The 18836-nt window shown below is 41.9% G+C and overlaps 3 protein-coding genes across 4 annotated transcripts; all 3 read right to left on the bottom strand.

Annotated features, from left to right (window-relative positions):
• Positions 1-1758: 1758 nt before the first annotated feature.
• Positions 1759-2900, bottom strand: LOC138592472 (trace amine-associated receptor 13c-like). Its single transcript, XM_069663288.1, has 2 exons — positions 2725-2900; positions 1759-2575 (listed from the first exon to the last, which is right to left on the bottom strand). Exons 1-2 carry the CDS (start codon positions 2898-2900, stop codon positions 1759-1761), a joined length of 993 nt encoding a protein of 330 aa, XP_069519389.1.
• Positions 2901-5434: 2534 nt separating this feature from the next.
• On the bottom strand, positions 5435-6586 carry LOC138592442 (trace amine-associated receptor 13c-like). The gene is made up of 2 exons (XM_069663252.1): positions 6414-6586; positions 5435-6251 (listed from the first exon to the last, which is right to left on the bottom strand). The coding sequence occupies exons 1-2, from the start codon at positions 6584-6586 to the stop codon at positions 5435-5437; spliced, it is 990 nt and encodes a 329-aa protein (XP_069519353.1).
• Positions 6587-12477: 5891 nt separating this feature from the next.
• Positions 12478-17640, bottom strand: LOC138592744 (uncharacterized). Of its 2 annotated transcripts, none has more exons than XM_069663613.1 (5): positions 17405-17640; positions 16929-17049; positions 15239-15438; positions 14860-15023; positions 12478-13976 (listed from the first exon to the last, which is right to left on the bottom strand). In XM_069663613.1, the coding sequence occupies exons 1-5, from the start codon at positions 17469-17471 to the stop codon at positions 13884-13886; spliced, it is 645 nt and encodes a 214-aa protein (XP_069519714.1). In that variant the 5' UTR covers positions 17472-17640; the 3' UTR covers positions 12478-13883. The 2 variants fall into 2 exon arrangements, with proteins under 2 accessions (XP_069519714.1, XP_069519715.1); XM_069663614.1 differs by having other exon boundaries at positions 12478-13971.
• Between the last annotated feature and the right edge of the window lie 1196 nt (positions 17641-18836).

Raw genomic sequence — 18836 nt, 5'->3', positions numbered from 1 at the left:
TGATAGTTTGAAGGTGGATAATGTCTTGGTTGAATTCTGAACATCTTTTCAAAAATCAAAGAATGCTGGGAGAAACATTAGTTTGTTACTACCGTCACAGTTACCGCCAAAAATACAGTAGTATAATCCTTTCCAAAAACGTACCAAAGAGCTTCCAAAAGTCCAGATGAACAGTTAAAAGTTTTGAAGCTGCGGCTGATCATAGCTTATCCAGTCTGGCGCTGTTGCCAGCAAGTTGGGTGAGGTTGATGGTGGTTGTGATGATTGTGCAATGCAAAAAAATCTGGACTGCAAATGAGGCCTTTCTAGGGGAAGTGGCACCATGACGAGAAAAGGGATTTGTTGGGGAAAAAGCATTCTAAGGTCTGTTTTTGCCAGAGTTTACCAATTATGAAGCTTTCATTGACTCCTTTGGTGAGGAGTTTGTCCACTGTATCAGGGATTGGTGAATAAGTGTTCAGAAAAGCAAATGGTTCAGAAAGACGATGAGCTGGCAGCAGGGATGTTTCTCTGGAGCACACTTTAAGCTTTTGACATATCCAGGTGTTTTGAGATGCCTGCCTTGTCAGAGAACACATATTATTGCAGACCATTGTGCCATCTTGGTATTAGAAAGACCTGAAGAATTGAACCTGCTTGATGGAGACATGTAAGAAGGTAGGGGATTTGGGTGTAATGGGGGCTGGAGGTGCTGCAGGACTTAACCTTGACTAGATGGGAAGAGAACATGTGGGTGGGTAAAAGGGGCAGAGTAATGGGGCTGCCATGATGCATTCAATATCTGGATGTGAAGGGACTTTGCACAAGTTGTAAGCCAGGGTAGAGCCTTCCACCAACATGCGGCAGTAGAGCTCCAAGTTGAGCGCACCCTGGTCAGTGCCCTGGTTGAACTGCTGAAGGTGGCTTGCAGCCTGGGTTGCAAAAAGGACATTGTATGAGCACAATCAGTGCCCCCTGACCTGCAAGGCTGGGTCCAAGTAATGAATAAGTAGTAGTCCAGCTCTGCTCTGTATTCTGGAAAGACAGAGCTGATGGAAATAAAAAATGATCCTACCGTAAGTTCCCTGAAACATGAAGGTGAAGGTTTTCAGATTTACGCTGTATCAAGGCTTGTATAAAGCTCCTACGAATAGTGAAAGTGCAAGCACATGGCTGAAGGAGCTGAGTGAGTTCAAATTGACAAGATTTGCACCCTGAACAAAGCTGATATTAGGGGGTCTCACTTTTGGAAGTAATCAACTGTCTGGGCTTATTGCAGTGTCCGATGTGAAAGTGTTGGAGGTCATGGGATTAATCTGTGGATGAGTAAAAGGACCAGAAACAAAGGATCATTTTATTCAATGGCTTTTAATGCTGTTTCCTGTCAAGACAGAATACATGTATTCTTAAAAGACCAATGCCAGAAATGCAGGTGACTTTATAGGTAACTTACAGTTCTCTCAAAACATCACCAGATGCAGTACCAAGTGTCAGTGTCAGTCAAGACAGTCATGATTATATTCATGATAAAACACCCTCCAGATACAGATAGATGTCGTGCTGTACACAGCCAGCAGAACAAAGGTGTGTCCAGGTCTCGATTACAGAATGTACATAAACCGTAATGGTGCTTTTTCCAAGACTGGAAAATGGAAAGATCCTAAGTATATTAATAAAAAGACAATATACACTGTGTTTCATTCATTTAACAATCCCCTTAATCCACTTCATTTTCTGTACATGCAGAGTGCCTAGTTTCAGGCAGAGTACAGAGAGTCTCTACAGTATGTTGGCATCACAGGAGTCAGTCTTCAGTATCTTAAGTGTAACAATAAGCTTAATTGATTTTCTAAACCAGGGATAGAAAAGGGCATAAATCACAGGGTTCAGACAGGAGTTAAAATAAAACAAACAAATTACAAAGGCAGCAGATGAAGCATTCATCAAGTTATCTTGGCCTGTAAGAGCAACACAGAAATATGGACAGAGACATATCAGAAACACAACTACAACAACACCAAGTGTCCTGGCTGCTTTCATCTCCGATTTTATAGCAGATGCTTTCACTGAATGTTGGAGTGTAACAGCCTCAATATGAGACCGCATGGCTCGAGCCTGAGACACAGCTACCACAAATACTCTCATGTACAAAACAATGATTACAGTAATGGGAACAATGAAGGTAAAAATAACATCTGCAATTCCAGCAATGTAGTTAATAGAAAATATACACTCTCCAAAGCAGGAGTGGTACCTGCCGGGTTGTTCTAAGATATCTATCAAAAGCAGACTCTGAAAGATTATAGCACATATCCAACACAGACAGACACAGACTTGAACTCTTTTTGGTGTGACTTCGGTGGGGTAATGCAGAGGATGACAAATGGCCACATAGCGGTCAACAGATATGATGACCATGGTTCCTACTGAGGCAGAGGTAATAATGTAGGTCAGATACTGATATAGAGCACACATGAGGTCACCAAAGAACCAGCAGCCGTCTATGAGCATGTTTTGAAAGAACATGAGGACACCAACGAGGAAATCTGAGACAGCCAGGGAGAGGAGGAGGAGGTTGGTCGGAATGTGAAGCTGCCTGAGGACAATATGCCAACAATATATTTATCAATACTCAGTGTCAATACTTAAAATGTCAAGATGAACACCAGATAACAGCAGACAGAACTCTAATAACAAAATGAATTCCTTAAACCAGTTTCATAAATACATTAAATATTTGTGCACCTGAAGTGGGAGATAGAGATGATGACCAGCAGGTTAAGAGCTGCAGTGATGAAGGAGATGGAGGACAGCAGAATGTAAGTCAGCAAGACCTCAAAGTGAGGACGACTTTGCTTCCTGCAGGACGTGTTGAGGAGTTGTGGAAAGCAGAGTTCAGTTCTCTCCAAGGTCTCCATCATTGGTGCGGCGATCTGCTCAACTCAGCACCTTTATGGCAAAGCTTGGATATTTATCTCTCTCCTCCCTGCCCACCCCTCTGCTTATGTTTTTCTCCCCATAGTAGCAAAAGAACTCAATGCATTCTGTGTTTGCCCTTCTCATTATTGGGGCCAACTGTGGCCTGTCACTATCTCCAGCTAAACATTTGGGATCATGATTGACTGAGCTGAAACAGAGAAAGTTGTTTTCTGTGGCAGTACACTCTTACCCTTACCTAGGTTTGTCCAGCAGGTGGAAATTCCATTCACAGCACGTTACTAATCTGTTTCAGCAGCTGTGAGTCACTGGCGAGCCCACCGCCACTACCAACACACACATATCCCCCCACCACACTCATCTGAAAACCCTGCAGATGGACATGATCTGTGAGAAACTTAGGGCATAAAGAATATGCATGGATATCATAGAGGGTGGTTTGGAACATGAAATCCGACTGGCGATGTAGAGTTGATTCAATTAGTAAGAAAGTTGTAGTCCTGTTTCTCTTTAAATAACAGAGAGGCCAGCCTGCCATGATAGTTTGAAGGTGGATAATGTCTTGGTTGAATTCTGAACATCTTTTCAAAAATCAAAGAATGCTGGGAGAAACATTAGTTTGTAAATACCGTCACAGTTACCGCCAAAAATACAGTAGTATAATCCTTTCCAAAAACGTACCAAAGAGCTTCCAAAAGTCCAGATGAACAATTAAAAGTTTTGAAGCTGCGGCTGATCATAGCTTAAGCCAATCAGGCGCTGTTGCCAGCAAGTTGGGTGAGGTTGATGGTGGTTGTGATGAATGTGCAATGCAAAAAAATCTGGACTGCAAATGAGGCCTTTCTAGGGGAAGTGGCACCATGACGAGAAAAGGGATTTGTTGGGGAAAAAGCATTCTAAGGTCTGTTTTTGCCAGAGTATTTCCTTGTACAAATTCCCATTGGGCTGAAACACAGTGAAAAAGGGGGATGGGGGGTTGGGGGTACCAATTATGAAGATTTCATTGACTTCTTTGGCTAGGAGTTTGTCCACTGTATCAGGGATTGGTGAATAAGTTGGCTCCCCGTCCCCTACCGCATACAGTTCAAAATTCTCCTCCTCACACACAAAGCTCTCCACCACCAGGCCCCTTCCTACCTCACTGACCTCCTCCACCTTCACACTCCTTCCTGTAACCTACGTTCCTTACATGCCAACCTCCTGTCCCCACCTCACAGAACCAAGCACCAAACCTGGGGGGTCAGAGCCTTCTCCATAGCTGCCCCACCCTCTGGAACTCACTCCACCGGTCACATTCAGACCTGCACAGACCCATCAAATTTCAAATCTCTGTTGAAAGCTCACCTTTTTAAGTTAGCTTTTAATCTGTGATTGTACTGTTGCTTTGTTTTGACTTGTTTGAACTATGTACATTTGTCTATGTTCTTTTTTAGCATTGATTTTAAATATTGTACAGCCTCTTTGAGTCCTGAAAATCACTCTATAAATAAAATGTATTATTATATTAAGTGTTCAGAAAAGCAAATGGTTCAGAAAGACGATGAGCTGGCAGCAGGGATGTTTCTCTGGAGCACACTTTAAGCTTTTGACATATCCAGGTGTTTTGAGATGCCTGACCCTAACCCTTGACAAGATTTGCACCCTGAACAAAGCTGATATTAGGGGGTCTCACTTTTGGAAGTAATCAACTGTCTGGGCTTATTGCAGTGTCCGATGTGAAAGTGTTGGAGGTCATGGGATTAATCTGTGGATGAGTAAAAGGACCAGAAACAAAGGATCATTTTATTCAATGGCTTTTAATGCTGTTTCCTGTCAAGACAGAATACATGTATTCTTAAAAGACCAATGCCAGAAATGCAGGTGACTTTATAGGTAACTTACAGTTCTCTCAAAACATCACCAGATGCAGTACCAAGTGTCAGTGTCAGTCAAGACAGTCATGATTATATTCATGATAAAACACCCTCCAGATACAGATAGATGTCGTGCTGTACACAGCCAGCAGAACAAAGGTGTGTCCAGGTCTCGATTACTGAATGTACATAAACCGTAATGGTGCTTTTTCCAAGACTGGAAAATGGAAAGATCCTAAGTATATTAATAAAAAGACAATATACACTGTGTTTCATTCATTTAACAATCCCCTTAATCCACTTCATTTTCTGTACATGCAGAGTGCCTAGTTTCAGGCAGAGTACAGAGAGTCTCTACAGTTTGGGCCAGCTGTGGCTCAGTGGTAGAGTCGGTCGTCTTTCAATCGGAGGGTCTGAGGTTCGATCTCCAGCTCCCTCAGGATACATGTCGAAGTGTCCTTGGGCAAGACACTGAACCCCAAATTGCACCCTGTGGCATAGCCAAGGGGTATGAATGTGATAAGTGATTGACAGTTGGGCACTTTACGTAGCAGCCTCTGCCATCAATGTATGAATGTATGTGTGAATGTGACATGTAGTGTAAAAGCAGCTTTGAGTGGTCACGAAGACTCGAAAAGCGCTATGTAAATACAGTCCATTTACCATTACAGTATGTTGGCATCACAGGAGTCAGTCTTCAGTATCTTAAGTGTAACAATAAGCTTAATTGATTTTCTAAACCAGGGATAGAAAAGGGCATAAATCACAGGGTTCAGACAGGAGTTAAAATAAAACAAACAAATTACAAAGGCAGCAGATGAAGCATTCATCAAGTTATCTTGGCCTGTAAGAGCAACACAGAAATATGGACAGAGACATATCAGAAACACAACTACAACAACACCAAGTGTCCTGGCTGCTTTCATCTCCGATTTTATAGCAGATGCTTTCACTGAATGTTGGAGTGTAACAGCCTCAATATGAGACCGCATGGCTCGAGCCTGAGACACAGCTACCACAAATACTCTCATGTACAAAACAACAATTACAGTTATGGGAACAATGAAGGTAAAAATAACATCTATGATTCCAGCAATGTAGTTGATAAAAAATATACACTCTCCAAAGCAGGAGTGGTACCTGCCGGGTTGTTCTAAGATATCCATCAGAATCAGACTCTGAAAGATTATAGCACATATCCAACACAGACAGACACAGACTTGAACTCTTTTTGGTGTGACTTCGGTGGGGTAATGCAGAGGATGACAAATGGCCACATAGCGGTCAACAGATATGATGACCATGGTTCCTACTGAGGCAGAGGTAATAATGTAGGTCAGATACTGATATAGAGCACACATGAGGTCACCAAAGAACCAGCAGCCGTCTATGAGCATGATTTGAAAGAACATGAGGACACCAACGAGGAAATCTGAGACAGCCAGGGAGAGGAGGAGGAGGTTGGTCGGAATGTGAAGCTGCCTGAGGAGAATATGCCAACAATATATTCATCAATACTCAGTGTCAATACTTAGAATGTCAACATGAACAACAGATAACAGCAGACAGAACAGACGGACAGAAATACAAGAGCAAAATGAATTCCTTAAACCAGTTTCATAAATACATTAAATATTTGTGCACCTGAAGTGGGAGATAGAGATGATGACCAGCAGGTTAAGAGCTGCAGTGATGAAGGAGATGGAGGACAGCAGAATGTAAGTCAGCAAGACCTCAAAGTGAGGACGACTTTGCTTTCTGCAGGACGTGTTGAGGTGTTGTGGATAGCAAAGTTCTATCACCTCTAAGGTCTCCATCACCAGAGAGAGAAGCCACAGACCTCTGGCAGACCTCTGATGAAAGCTTTTATCACTATCGTTCCTTCACACCCCTCCTTCCTCTTCATCTCTGCTGCTGTTTTTCTCTCCATAGTGACCGAATTACTTTATCTATTCTGTGCTCATCTTCCTCAGTATGGGGGGTTACAGTGATCTGTGTTTCGTCAACATTTGGCCCTATGCAAGATGTGATCAATCAAAGTCTACTTAGTTGAAGCTGTACATTTTGCCCCCTATGTAAGTACAATTTTGCCCTTATTATTCTTTTCAGCCATGCTATGTTCCTTGTGCATGCATACTGTCCAGTATTATATCATATGGCAGGATGTCCGATGATGAACCTTGGACTCCTCAACAACCCAGGAACTAGACCCTCTTTGCAAATATTTTTCTAAAAAGCAACTGGACACAAATCCAGAGAGTTATTGAGACAGATCCATTGAGAGAAAGTTATATACACAAAATGATTATAGTTATTTATTGCCATGCATGTTGTTCAATAACCAGACGGTTGGATCTGCTCAGTAGGACAGGAGCAGGTCAAGCTGAAGGGCAGAACCTCTCAAGTTCAGGCCTGAGCTGACAGGCATATCTATTCCCAAAGTCTACCTGGTAGATGTTGACCCTGTGATAGGCGCTGCCATCTTGCGATGGCTATGTCATATGGAGCCAGAGTCTGCGCAGTAGAGATCGGCGAGTGACGCGGCCGTAGCCACACACGCTTAACTTACGAAAAAACAGCAAAGATCCCGCACGGGCAGAACAGCTTCTTGTGTTGGTCTGAGGTTAACGTTCACAGGTATGGAAACTTCAATAACTGTAGTGATTGTTTTAGTTACGTTTCCATTCGCGGATCGTCCTCCACTCTGCTAACCTGGAACTGATAACACCCTGCTTACTATTGTGTAGCTGCAGGAGCCGGATTTGTCAACAGAGCTGTCAGTCATCATTTTGACAGCATCAAATAACTAATTAAAAATAAACTTGTCCAAAAAATGAACACTTGGACGTAAATCAGCATGATAAGAACTAGTTATATATGACAGAAACCATGTTTGAGAAAAATGTATCGGGCGTGTATTTTGATTTTATAGTTTGACTCATGTCCCATCTGTTAACATGGAGGAGGCGGGCTTTATGACCTATACTGCAGCCAGTCAGCAGGGGGCGCCCAAAATGTTTTGGCTTCACTTTTAGGCGGCTGTAATGTCGTCCATCTTTTTATACAGTCTATGCTTGTACAGGGTAGCAGAAAAGGGCCTCAATGGAGTGGGCAGCGGAAAGTTCCAATTTCTTTGGAAGCAATGATGACCACATCTTCTTCTGTAGGCCTACAGGGCAGTCAGGGGAAATGGCCAGGAAAGCACCTTCCCAAGGGCATTGCTGGATGTCTCAATTGAGCAGTTCAACAATATGAAAATGTCTATCGTATGTGTTTTTCTATATCGTCTCTATCATGACAAAACCAGCGGCTGAACTGCTTTACGGCAATGTTTACATCAGTTTGACAACGCTTTACGCTCTGCACGTGGGAGTGAACCTGGAGCGAACCATAGAGGGAGGCGCAGTTTATTAACATGGACATAAACATACAGAAAAGGAAATTGACTTATTTGTCAACTATTTAATACACACAGGATTATCCAAAAATAGGCTTTACCGTGTACCAGTTACCAGAAAACACGATATATCGTGATATATATCGTTATCAAGATATGAAAAATCCATGATACAGGATTTTATATTGTGATACAGGATTTTGGCCATATCGCCCAGTGAAAGATGGGCAGTGATGTAACTCTGACAGGTCGCTACTAAACATTGTGGCTTCATACAGTTTTTTTTTCCGACAGTATTAATTATTTTATGGACCTTAATGTTTCATGTCTGTTCTGTGTTCTTGGAGGGCTTCGTATATAAACTCTCTAACTAAGATGTTTGTCTGAATTTGTGATTTTTTTCCAGGCCATTGTTTGAGCTAACTTAGAAAGGAGAACAAACAACATACAACAATAGTTTCTGTTCCAATTAGAAATAACAGCAGCCTGTTTGGCTTTTTCATGGGATCACCTCAGGCTGAAACCAGACCTGATTCAACTCTGGGGATTGGTAAGACATCTTTTATTTGGAAAATATAGCAATTCTTTGTTTCATGGAGAAAGCACTTCATAACTCTCCATTGTCAGACAATGAGAGAAGGAGAAGACTTCAGTTTTCTAGTTGTAACATGTTAACAGAATATACTTGTCTCTCCATCTTTCTTTCTTTCAAAAGCACACACTCACTTTCCACATGACTGACCAAAGCCCATGAGACTGGATTCTTGTCAAGTGCTTAACAAAACAAACATCTTTAGATAATGCTCTCTTGTGAAACACTCTCATTAAGGATTCACACCTTCTTGTGCTTATGTCAGATGATTGCAAAGAGAAATCCCAGGTGTATCGGGCCAATCAGAGGTGTTTAGTGACATCCTCACATCAGAACATGATGCAAACACTGTAAGGAGGCAAAAACATGTCCACACATGATGCAACCTTGTCTAAAGAGATCAACAACTTAGTTCATTAAATGTTTTTCATGTGGGTACAATTCAGCCTAAACTAAACAATGGTCAGTCAGAACACATGGCATTTTCACCTTTAAAGAATGTGTTAATATTCTCTGCTCTGATTAACAGCTCAACCATGCATAATATACAGTCATTTCATTTCAAACCCTGATTTGTGCTAGAAAGGACATTGAGGTTTCCCTCATGTCCAATGCCGTCAATATTACAGACACATTAAAACAGCAAAAAGAACAAATACATAATCAATCACAGAAACAACAGAGCAATAAATATCAATTTAAACAGTTTGACACAAGTGGCTAGAAATCAAAGTAAACTCTGCAAGAGAAGGAAGAACTTTAACCTTTACAGTGTGTTAAAGGGCAATCCATGAGCTAGGGGCATCAATGGAAAAAATGCAGATTTGCTGAGGTCAGTGCGAGCTTGAGAGACTTTAAAAACTAGCCAATCAATGGAAGGAGTCATGTGGGTTTCAACAACCCAACAAGTTACCGATAAGGGTCGTGAAAATGTACAAATATCAGTGTTTATTGCGCCTCTCTTCAAGGGAAGGCCAACCAACCTCATAAAGGACACTGATGAGTTCATCAGTTATGATTCTTAAGGCAGAGTAATGTATCTGTAATATAAGTCCTTCAACAAACCATTCTAAAAATCAGATGCATTTATGACCTATAGGTTCCTTCAGAGGGGGCCTTGTGATCATGGATGCTCTCCAAACCAATCCTTTGGTCATTTTCTCCTCTGGTTTTATGATGCTTCCTCCTTTAGCAGCTCTTTGATATCTGACAGTGGAACCCAATAAAAATGTTTGTCAGTGTCAAGTTAACCACATAAAATCTATCATCTAAACTATCTATAATCTATAATCGAGCCAGGCATATTTTCTTTAAAGGCATACACCGATCAGCCATTACATTATAACACCCTGCTTAATACTGTGTAGGTCCCTCTTTTTCCATCATAACAGCCCTGACCCGTCGAGGCATGGGCTCCACCAGACCTCTGAAGGTGTGCTGAGGTATCTGGCACCAAGACGTGAGCAGCAGATCCTTTAAGTCCTGTAAGCTGCGAGGTGGGGCCTCCATGGATCGGACTTGTTTGTCCAGCACATCCCACAGACGCTCCATTGGATTGAGATCTGGGGAATCTGGAGGCCAAGTCAACACCTTGAACTTGTTGTTCCTCAAGTCATTCCTGAACCATGTCTGCAGTGTGGCAGGGCGCATCATCCTGCTGAAAGAGGCCACTGCCATTAAGGAATACTGTTTCCATGAAGGGGTGTACTTGGTCTGCAACAATGTTTAGGTAGGCGGTACGTGTCAAAGTAAGATCCACGTGAATGGCATGACCCAAGGCTGGCTCGTCTTCTTCCCATGGTACATCCTGGTGGCATGTCTACCCGAGTGACGCAGACGCACCCGGCCATCCACATGTATTAAAAGAAAACATGATTCATCAGACCAGACCTCTTCCATCGCTCCATAGTCCAGTTCTGATGCTCACGGCTCATTGTAGGTGGACAGGGGTCCATGGAGCAAGTGTTGGTTTGAACTCAGAAAGCTCTAATTCACTGCTTCAGCTGTAAGTGTTTCACAAGACGAAGCTCAAATGAATAAATCACCTTAATGTATTTTACATGAAAATAAATCATTGCACAACAACAATAAGAAGAGTAAGACTTGCTGCCACTGGATGTTCCTGTTGTATTTTTAACATTTCCATCTCTGACAGCTGGAATGTTTTCACTTGAACAAATGACATGATGCTCTGCCATCAATCACCGGCTCCACACCCTCTGTAAGATGTTTGCGATTGTTTCAAAAGCCTTCAGACACGGATTACGGCTGCCTTTGTTGTTCTTTGACATCCTCTTTGTCTCATAAATTCAGCGTGAGAAGAGATCTCTGTGGCTGACTATATTTGGACTGATTACTGCTGCAGACAGCGAATGATTGATAGCTCAGTGCAGGACCTTTTGACCTTACTTCTTCATGAAAATCTCATGACTGTCATTTTCTTTTACAAATAAAAGTATTGCTGTTAAAAATCACTTATTTTTCTTCTTCATTAGTATTTGCCCGTATTAGATTTCCTTTCAGTAACTTTTCAATGTCCTGTGTGTAAATTTGAGGATAAATCTTTCTTGGATTTAGAAAGTTTTTGAACTTCTTTTTAATGTGAAGAAAACAAGTTGACTACAATCTGATTTTATCTGTGACAAGTTTTGTATTTGTTGAGATGTGTGCAGAACTGTCTGTGAGTCTGCCGGTGTCTCCCTCTGTTGTCCATTGTCAGTGTTACATCTTGAATGCACCCTGCTGCTGTCCTGAAACGATGTGTGTGTGTGTGTTCGTTAAAAAATGTGATAATAGGCCACTGTACACAGGCACACAAGCATGTGCACGCACACACACACAACAAATAAACACACAATACAACAATAACATCATTCGTATTATATAATGTTAAATGGCCTGCGTTCTGTGTTCCCTGCCCTGTTAGTATTTCCTTCTTTTTGTTTTGTTTGTTGTTGTTGTCGTTTGTTAATGTAATGTCTGGCATATGGCAATAAAAAACGTAATAATGTCTTTGCATGCTTTAAATAAACACAGGGAACTGGAAATATAACTGTAGATGCATAGATAAGTATAGTTTCAGTTACATGCCGTTTATGTGTCTTTAGATTTAACAGGAAGTCCCTCAAGACTGGAATCTCTTGTTAGAGGGAGACCTGACCAAGACAGCCTCCTGAGACCCGAGCTTTTGTTTGGTATGCATTTTTAATTTCTGCTACCTTTTGGGGATTAATAGGACCTAATAAGTATAAAACCTAAGAACTGTCTTTGTGTTACATTGAAAAAGTCCCAGTGTCCTCATGTGAGTGCCTTCTCGTAACAGTGTTGTAGCTTGTTGCTATTGATAAAATTAGTCATATGTGTCTGCCATATCAAGCTACAACTGTTCATACGCATTAAATAAACAAGTTTCAATCATAAAATCTGAAGAGGTTTTGTACCTGGTTGAGTTTTCTGTAGAGACCGACTGTAACACGTGTTGGTCGGGATCACGGCCATCTTGAATGTACACTGATCAGTGTAATTTGCTTTTGTGACCACAGGGTGGAGGACAAAGTGTCCATGAATGAGACCAACGGGTCGAAGTTTCTCAGAATTAAATATTATGGTGCTGTGAAGCCAAACTGTGATGTCCCCGTATGAAGACGCAGGGTCTCAGGAGGTTAGAACACAATTTTAATGTTACATGAATATAAAAAATACAAGGAACATCAGGCACAAAAAACTAAATCAAGTTTATGAAAAGCTCTTTGATTACAACTTATTTTAAATCGGACTTTGAACTCGTTCAAGGAGACGAAATCATTAAGCTGGTGTGTGTTCAAAGTTCAATGACCAATATATTCTCTCTCTCTACAGTTCTTAAATCAGCATCTCTCTCTTCATGTCATGGTCGGTCCAATCCAGATGTGAACCCCATTAAAACCTGAATGTGATCAAGAGGAAGACGGACGGTCACAAGCCATCGAACAAAGAGCTCTGTGACAGACTGGTGCAGAGCATGCAGAGATGCATGAGAGCTGTGATTACAAAGCAGGTTATCCACCAGATACTGATCTGAGTTAAAACATTCTGTTGTTTCAACATGAGCTTGTTTTCTTTGCATTATTCCAGCTCTCAGAACATCTGTTTTGCATCCAGTCGTCATTTTCTGCAGATAAAAGACCTCAGTGAGAATATTTTGTTTGGAAGTATACGAGAAATGTTGTTCACAATAAAACAAAAGTTTCACACAAACACAAACCTGTAAATAGAAGAAGCAGAAAAACTCAGAGCTGTATACATTACAGTATGATTCATGTTTCTTTTATAAAGCGCCAAATCATAACAAAAGTTATCTCAGCAAACTTTACAAAAACATTGGGGATTAAAGTATATATAAAGTATATAGTACATTATATAAAAGTATATCGGGGTTTTTTATTAGCAAAATGAAACATAACAGAATAAAAGTCATCAGGAAACACTTTAAACAGACACGAGGAAAAACTACAGAATAGCTGCTACATGATGCCAGATTCCACCTCGTCCAACCACAACAGAGAGAGGTGGCTTATATATAAATATTTTTCTTTTATTCAAGGACACAACCACTCTTCACTGCACCCAGACCTCCACGTGTCCCACCATTCATGCACACCCATTTATTTTGTCCATTAAAGCCCTGCAACAAAGTGCTGCAACAACCTGGACAGAAATCCAGTTAAAACAACCTGTGGCCAGATTTATTATACTACAGTAAATCTTTAACAACAATGATAATACTCTAATGTGAAAGTGTGCAAAGCATTGCAACGTATATTGTTAAAATATTCATGTGGATTAATTTCACCTCTGATTAATCTTCGGATTAAAAACAGTTGAATAAAGAATGACGTTTTCTTTTATTTCACAGAGACTCTACTGATGTGTCAAAGCAGAGGTGAACATGTGTACAGCATCAGACAGCACAAAGGCAGTCTTTGTCTCACCCTGCTGGTCATCTTCAGCAACAACAGTTTGCAACTGAAATGAGGTGAAGAGGCAATAAGCAGCACGTTAAGGTTATGATGCCAGTTGCATGCAAAAAGCAGCATCATTCCTGAGATGTTGATGTTCCCTTATTCACAATGAGGCCACCAATGAGCTACTCATAGATCGCCTCGAACTGTGGCTTCCTTGGCAGAGGAGCCTTCCTCATTTCTACATACGTGGTGTTCTCCAGAGCTCTTCTGCTGCGCTGAAACACAGAGAAATAACATTTATTCATTTTGTCAAAGAGAATCTGCACACGCTAATTACATGTACTCTGTTCTACTCGTTATTCTGGCTGCTGCTGCAGTATAAAAGCATGTGTAAGAGACGAGGGGGTTACTAGCAACAATGCAAAGCGCTGGAACGTCACAGCAGCGGTTGAAATGACGGACAGCAGCATACGAGCAGGAGGGGGCGCTATAGCTAGAAGCTGTGTGCCAATCCATGTGCTGCAGCCTTCGAAGAAGACAGTCCACGGAAGATGCGGCATTCAGAGCCTGCGTAGACGTTAAAGCCGAACTGAAGTGAGACTGTCTGGTCTACCCTTGCGTCACCAAACGCTGCTCCTGTTGCCAAGCAACACGTAGCTAGCGGGCTAACTAGCTAGCATAACTAATGCTGCATAAGTTAACTTATTTTTTAAAGATGATTTGTTTCAAGGCCCCTTTGGTTTTCTTAAACATGTGTAACGCAGCTATTCGACTGAGTTAAAACCAAAAACTTTTACATTTCAAAGTCTATTCCTCGGCCGTTTAAAAGTCCGTCATCTCGTTTGAAATGCCGTGCAATGCATCTCAGGATACGTTGGGCCGCAAAGGATGCACCCGATGCACGGGGAAATGGAGGGCGCATTTGTCGGCCGCATCTGAAGGAGCCTTCGAATTGGGACGGCCTTCGTCGGGCTTCTGTGACACAATCGGCCTTCAAATACGGCCTTCGAAGGCTGCAACCGCTGGATTGGGACACAGCTGAAGAAGCAGCTTTTTGCTGTTTGCGGGCTGTTGTTTTAGCTGTTTTTCTTTTTATAGTGAAGCTGTCACAGAGACAGGCAGACAAACAGATATGTTCAACAATGTAAATCTATTCACCCTCTGTCTAATGTGGAAAGAGGTGATGACACAGCTGTACACGACGGTCAGAGCCAGCAGACCGATCAGAATGGCGCTCAGATCAGTCCACCTGAGCTGATATGACTGAGACCGAGGAGGAGGTTGAGGTTGAGGTTGAGGTTCCCCGACCGTTTCCTCTGGACCTGAAAAAAACCGAATTTAGGCCATTTCCTGTTAGTACTTCTTTGGTTTGACTGATACAACTTTTAGCACAAACCCAAACAACCCATACCTTTCACTCTTAAAAGAGGTCATTCTGTTAGTAAAGACTGAATGTTACGATACGATAACTGTGAAAGGACATCCATATGATGACATGTATTTTATGTCTTCATCGGTTTGTGAGGGTGAAACATACCTGGCAGGATGGTGGTTGGTCTTCCTGTTTCGGTGACAAATAGGCCATCTATTTTCACTATGAACTCACACTGGTATGTCATGTTCATAGCTTCTGGTTTAATGTTGAGTATGATGAAAAGGCACCTGTTGGGACTCTCTTTATGCATGATGATGCCCTTACAGTCATTCTCCTTGCACAGCACTTTAGTTGTGCTTTTTCTGAAATGATGGAAAGACGTATTAGACAAATTGTTTCAACACCAAGATCAAGTCTTCTAATCAATGAAATCTAAGTGCAGTTCACCTCTTTGGGAAGTACTCTGAGGCTATTTGCTTTCTTAATAAGAGTAAGGAGAGAAGATTAATCCAACAGAAGTGCAAGAAGCAGCCTCACAAACAGCCACAGAGGATAATGTTTATGTTACAACATTTATTGCTGTGTTATAAATCGGTCAATATTGATGTTACGATTATTTCAAACGAGTGCTCCGTCATGTTGGCTGAGAACCCATCGGCTGTTTTCTGACGTCAGTTTAACCTCTGCATGGGAGCGGACTTTTCAGGGCTTCTTCTGTAGCGAGCGGTTAGGGCGAGGCCCTGCTCAATGACATCGAGCCTGCTAGCTTCACACACCTGCTCAGCCACCACATCTCTGGAAGCATTGACAAATTTATCCAGCAAGTGATTTATTAAATTCTTCCTTTTTTTAAAAGTTATTTTCCTTCCGTGTTTAAATCTGTCGTTGCCGACATTGTTTGCCCTTCTCCTTCATCCTTGCACAAATCTCTGTTTATGGCGATTAATAAAAAGCTAAATGGTCGCCAGATGACCGCTGATGGGAGCTGGGACGTCATTCGACGGATTGTGTTCTGCCCCTTTTGCTCTCCACACGGACTGTTTTTCCGACATGCAACCAAAGCCTGCTGATACGTGATTGGTCAATTCTACTTGGAAACGCTCTACAAACAGTTCCCATACCAAACTCAGATCCTGCACCAACAGATTCTGCGTTTTCAGACAGGAACAATACTTGATTTATCTCAGTTATCTTTCTTTTTTGGAAATAGTTGGAAGCCGATTTGTTGAATTAAACACAAGCTACTTGTGATCTGATGATAAAGTTAAGCGCTCAGAGAAAGAACCCTCCCCTCGTGCTCGCAAGTGCAGCATGTAGACAGAACGTTCACAGCAGCCTGCAGACTGAGCGGAGGAGCCTGGGGATTACTCCAACATACTTTGACCTACAGATATGAAACTTCACCCTTGTTTAGTCTGAACATCAAACACTGTAACATTATATGTCTTAAAATGTGAAACAGCATCATACCCCCTCTTTAAGGATAGTTTTGGCCTGAAGTCGAGTTTCAGATGGTCAGACTTCTTTTGCCTCTTTTTACAACCGTCAGCGTCAAATCATAACCGAAGTTATCTCGAGACACTTTACAAAAAGAGCAGGTTTAAACCTTTGTTTTTATTTCGAGATAAAACTAGCAGTGAAAGGTAAAGCCCGAGCTGAGGAGGGGAAGTACAGTACAATGAGAATTCCACACTGATAGCATTAAGGGAAGAGACATAAAGAAGGTCAGACTGCAGACAGAAAGACGCAGCATGCACTTCAAAGTGAAAAAGCATCACCTCCTTAACTGATGCATTTCACAACACTTCATCATCACCATCGTTTGAACCCACATGAACAGCAGGATACTCACGGTGAAAGGCCGTTGAGACGGACAGCCTCGATGGAGCTGACGTTGGCGTCGTGTTCACAGCTGATGAAAGCCGCTCCATCGGGGTTAACCGTCTGATACTGTGGCTGAAACACCTGAAAACCTGTGCGAAGAAAAGAATTCAGCTCCTTAAAGTGTGCATGTATGCAGCAGCTTTTCTTTTGTCTGTTTGCATCAGAGAGTCGGTTCAGAGTTCATCGAGGACACGAACATGGTCTGTTTTAGGAACATTTCAGTCAACACTTCTTTTGCCTTTTCTTTAAAGAGATTGAAGATTGTCGAGATTGATTCTTTATGTGCTGAATCAAAATACTGAAATACTGCGGCTGCAGTGTTTCCCAAATGAATTATGTGGGAATATCTGCTTGATCAGACAAGTTTCATTTGATCACTGGCTGAAATATTGTAGTTTTTCTTCACACTGTTAACATCATGATAAGTTAAATCCAGAGTCCTACCTTGGCTCGGGTGGAAGATGAAGCTCAGACAGATTGTGAAACTGATGCTGAAGCTGCAGGCTGTCATTTTAAGCGTTCCTGTCTCTTCTCGCTCGGTGGTAAAAACTAAAAGGAACTAAAAACACGAGGTTATCAACATCACTACAACAAACACCTCAGTCTGCTTTAGTTCACAGGAAAAAGGGAACTCAAAGGTTGCTGATACAACTGTTTTTGCAATGTCCGTCGTCATTGCTCATCAACAGTCACAAAAACTGTTGTTTCTGTGGGCGGCTCATTTTCCTGCCACAGAACTCGTCACGCAGTAGGAACTCATTCTTCATCTTTTTTTCTGCTTTTCTTGGTTTAAATCAAACTGCTTCCTGTTCAACAGGAAATCTCATATGAATGTTTCCCTCTGTAGAAAAATGCAGATTTTGCAAGATAGTGACGCAACCTGACTAGTTTGACTTTATAGCAGCAGGTCTACGTATCTGTATCATGTCTGTTTATACCCTTTGGCAGGTAGTACAGAACATTCAGGTATAACATGATTCCAGTCTTTAAATGTTGAAAATAAGGCAACTTCTGGGAACGTTTTGGTACTTAGACCAGAGAGCCAGACACAATCTTAAAAAGAACAAGTCTAAGAGAAGTTTGTCGAGTCTAGAGCTGCGACAGTTACTCACTTAACTGATCAGTTGATTATCAGAGAATAAATCTGCAACTATTTTGGTGAAATCTGAGGCAAAAAAACGTTTGCTTTTATTCTTTTTTGTGGTTCTTTTCTGGGTTGCAAAATGTCGATCCTGAAGTCTCTGTGTTTCGTTACTGTTCCATCCATCCATCATCTTAACCGCTTATCCTGTTCAGGGTCACGGGGGGCTGGAGCCTATCCCAGCTGTCACTGAGCGAGAGGCGGGGTTACACCTGGACTGATCGCCTGACGCGGTGTGGTGCCCCTGTGTCATCCTGTGCTTTCTATGGTCATCCTTGAGGTCTTCTAAGCGGAGTAACTCAGCTCACCTGGGCCCCGTGTGCTGAGGTTGAAGCTCCAGCAGGAAGCCTTTCTTTCTCCTCTCTATCTCTCTGCACAGACTGTTGGTTTGAGTTTACCTTTTGCTTTGTTTGCATTATACAACACTAGCACATCATACACTACTGACTACTGATTTCCACACCTCATATTGTAAATATCTAATTTGGCCTAATGTGATTTAATCTGTTAAATAAAGCTCCGTCTTTTACGTTGGATATTTAATTTGGTTTGATTTGAATTAACACCTTCTTTGTTGTGACTCCTGAGCCGGGTCATGACACACGTGCTGACACACAGAGACAGACAACCTGTCACGCTCACACTCACACCTACGGGCAATTTAGAGTCACCGATGAAGCTAACAAGCATGTCTGTGGACTGTGGGAGGAAGCCGGAGTACCTGCTGGGAACCCA

This window comes from Semicossyphus pulcher, unplaced genomic scaffold (genome assembly GCF_022749685.1).
Source record: "Semicossyphus pulcher isolate SPU_LCO1_2020_fin unplaced genomic scaffold, fSemPul1.0.p SCAF_15, whole genome shotgun sequence".
In the NCBI taxonomy this organism is placed as follows: domain Eukaryota; kingdom Metazoa; phylum Chordata; class Actinopteri; order Labriformes; family Labridae; genus Semicossyphus; species Semicossyphus pulcher.
This window is presented reverse-complemented; position numbering and strand designations above follow the sequence as displayed.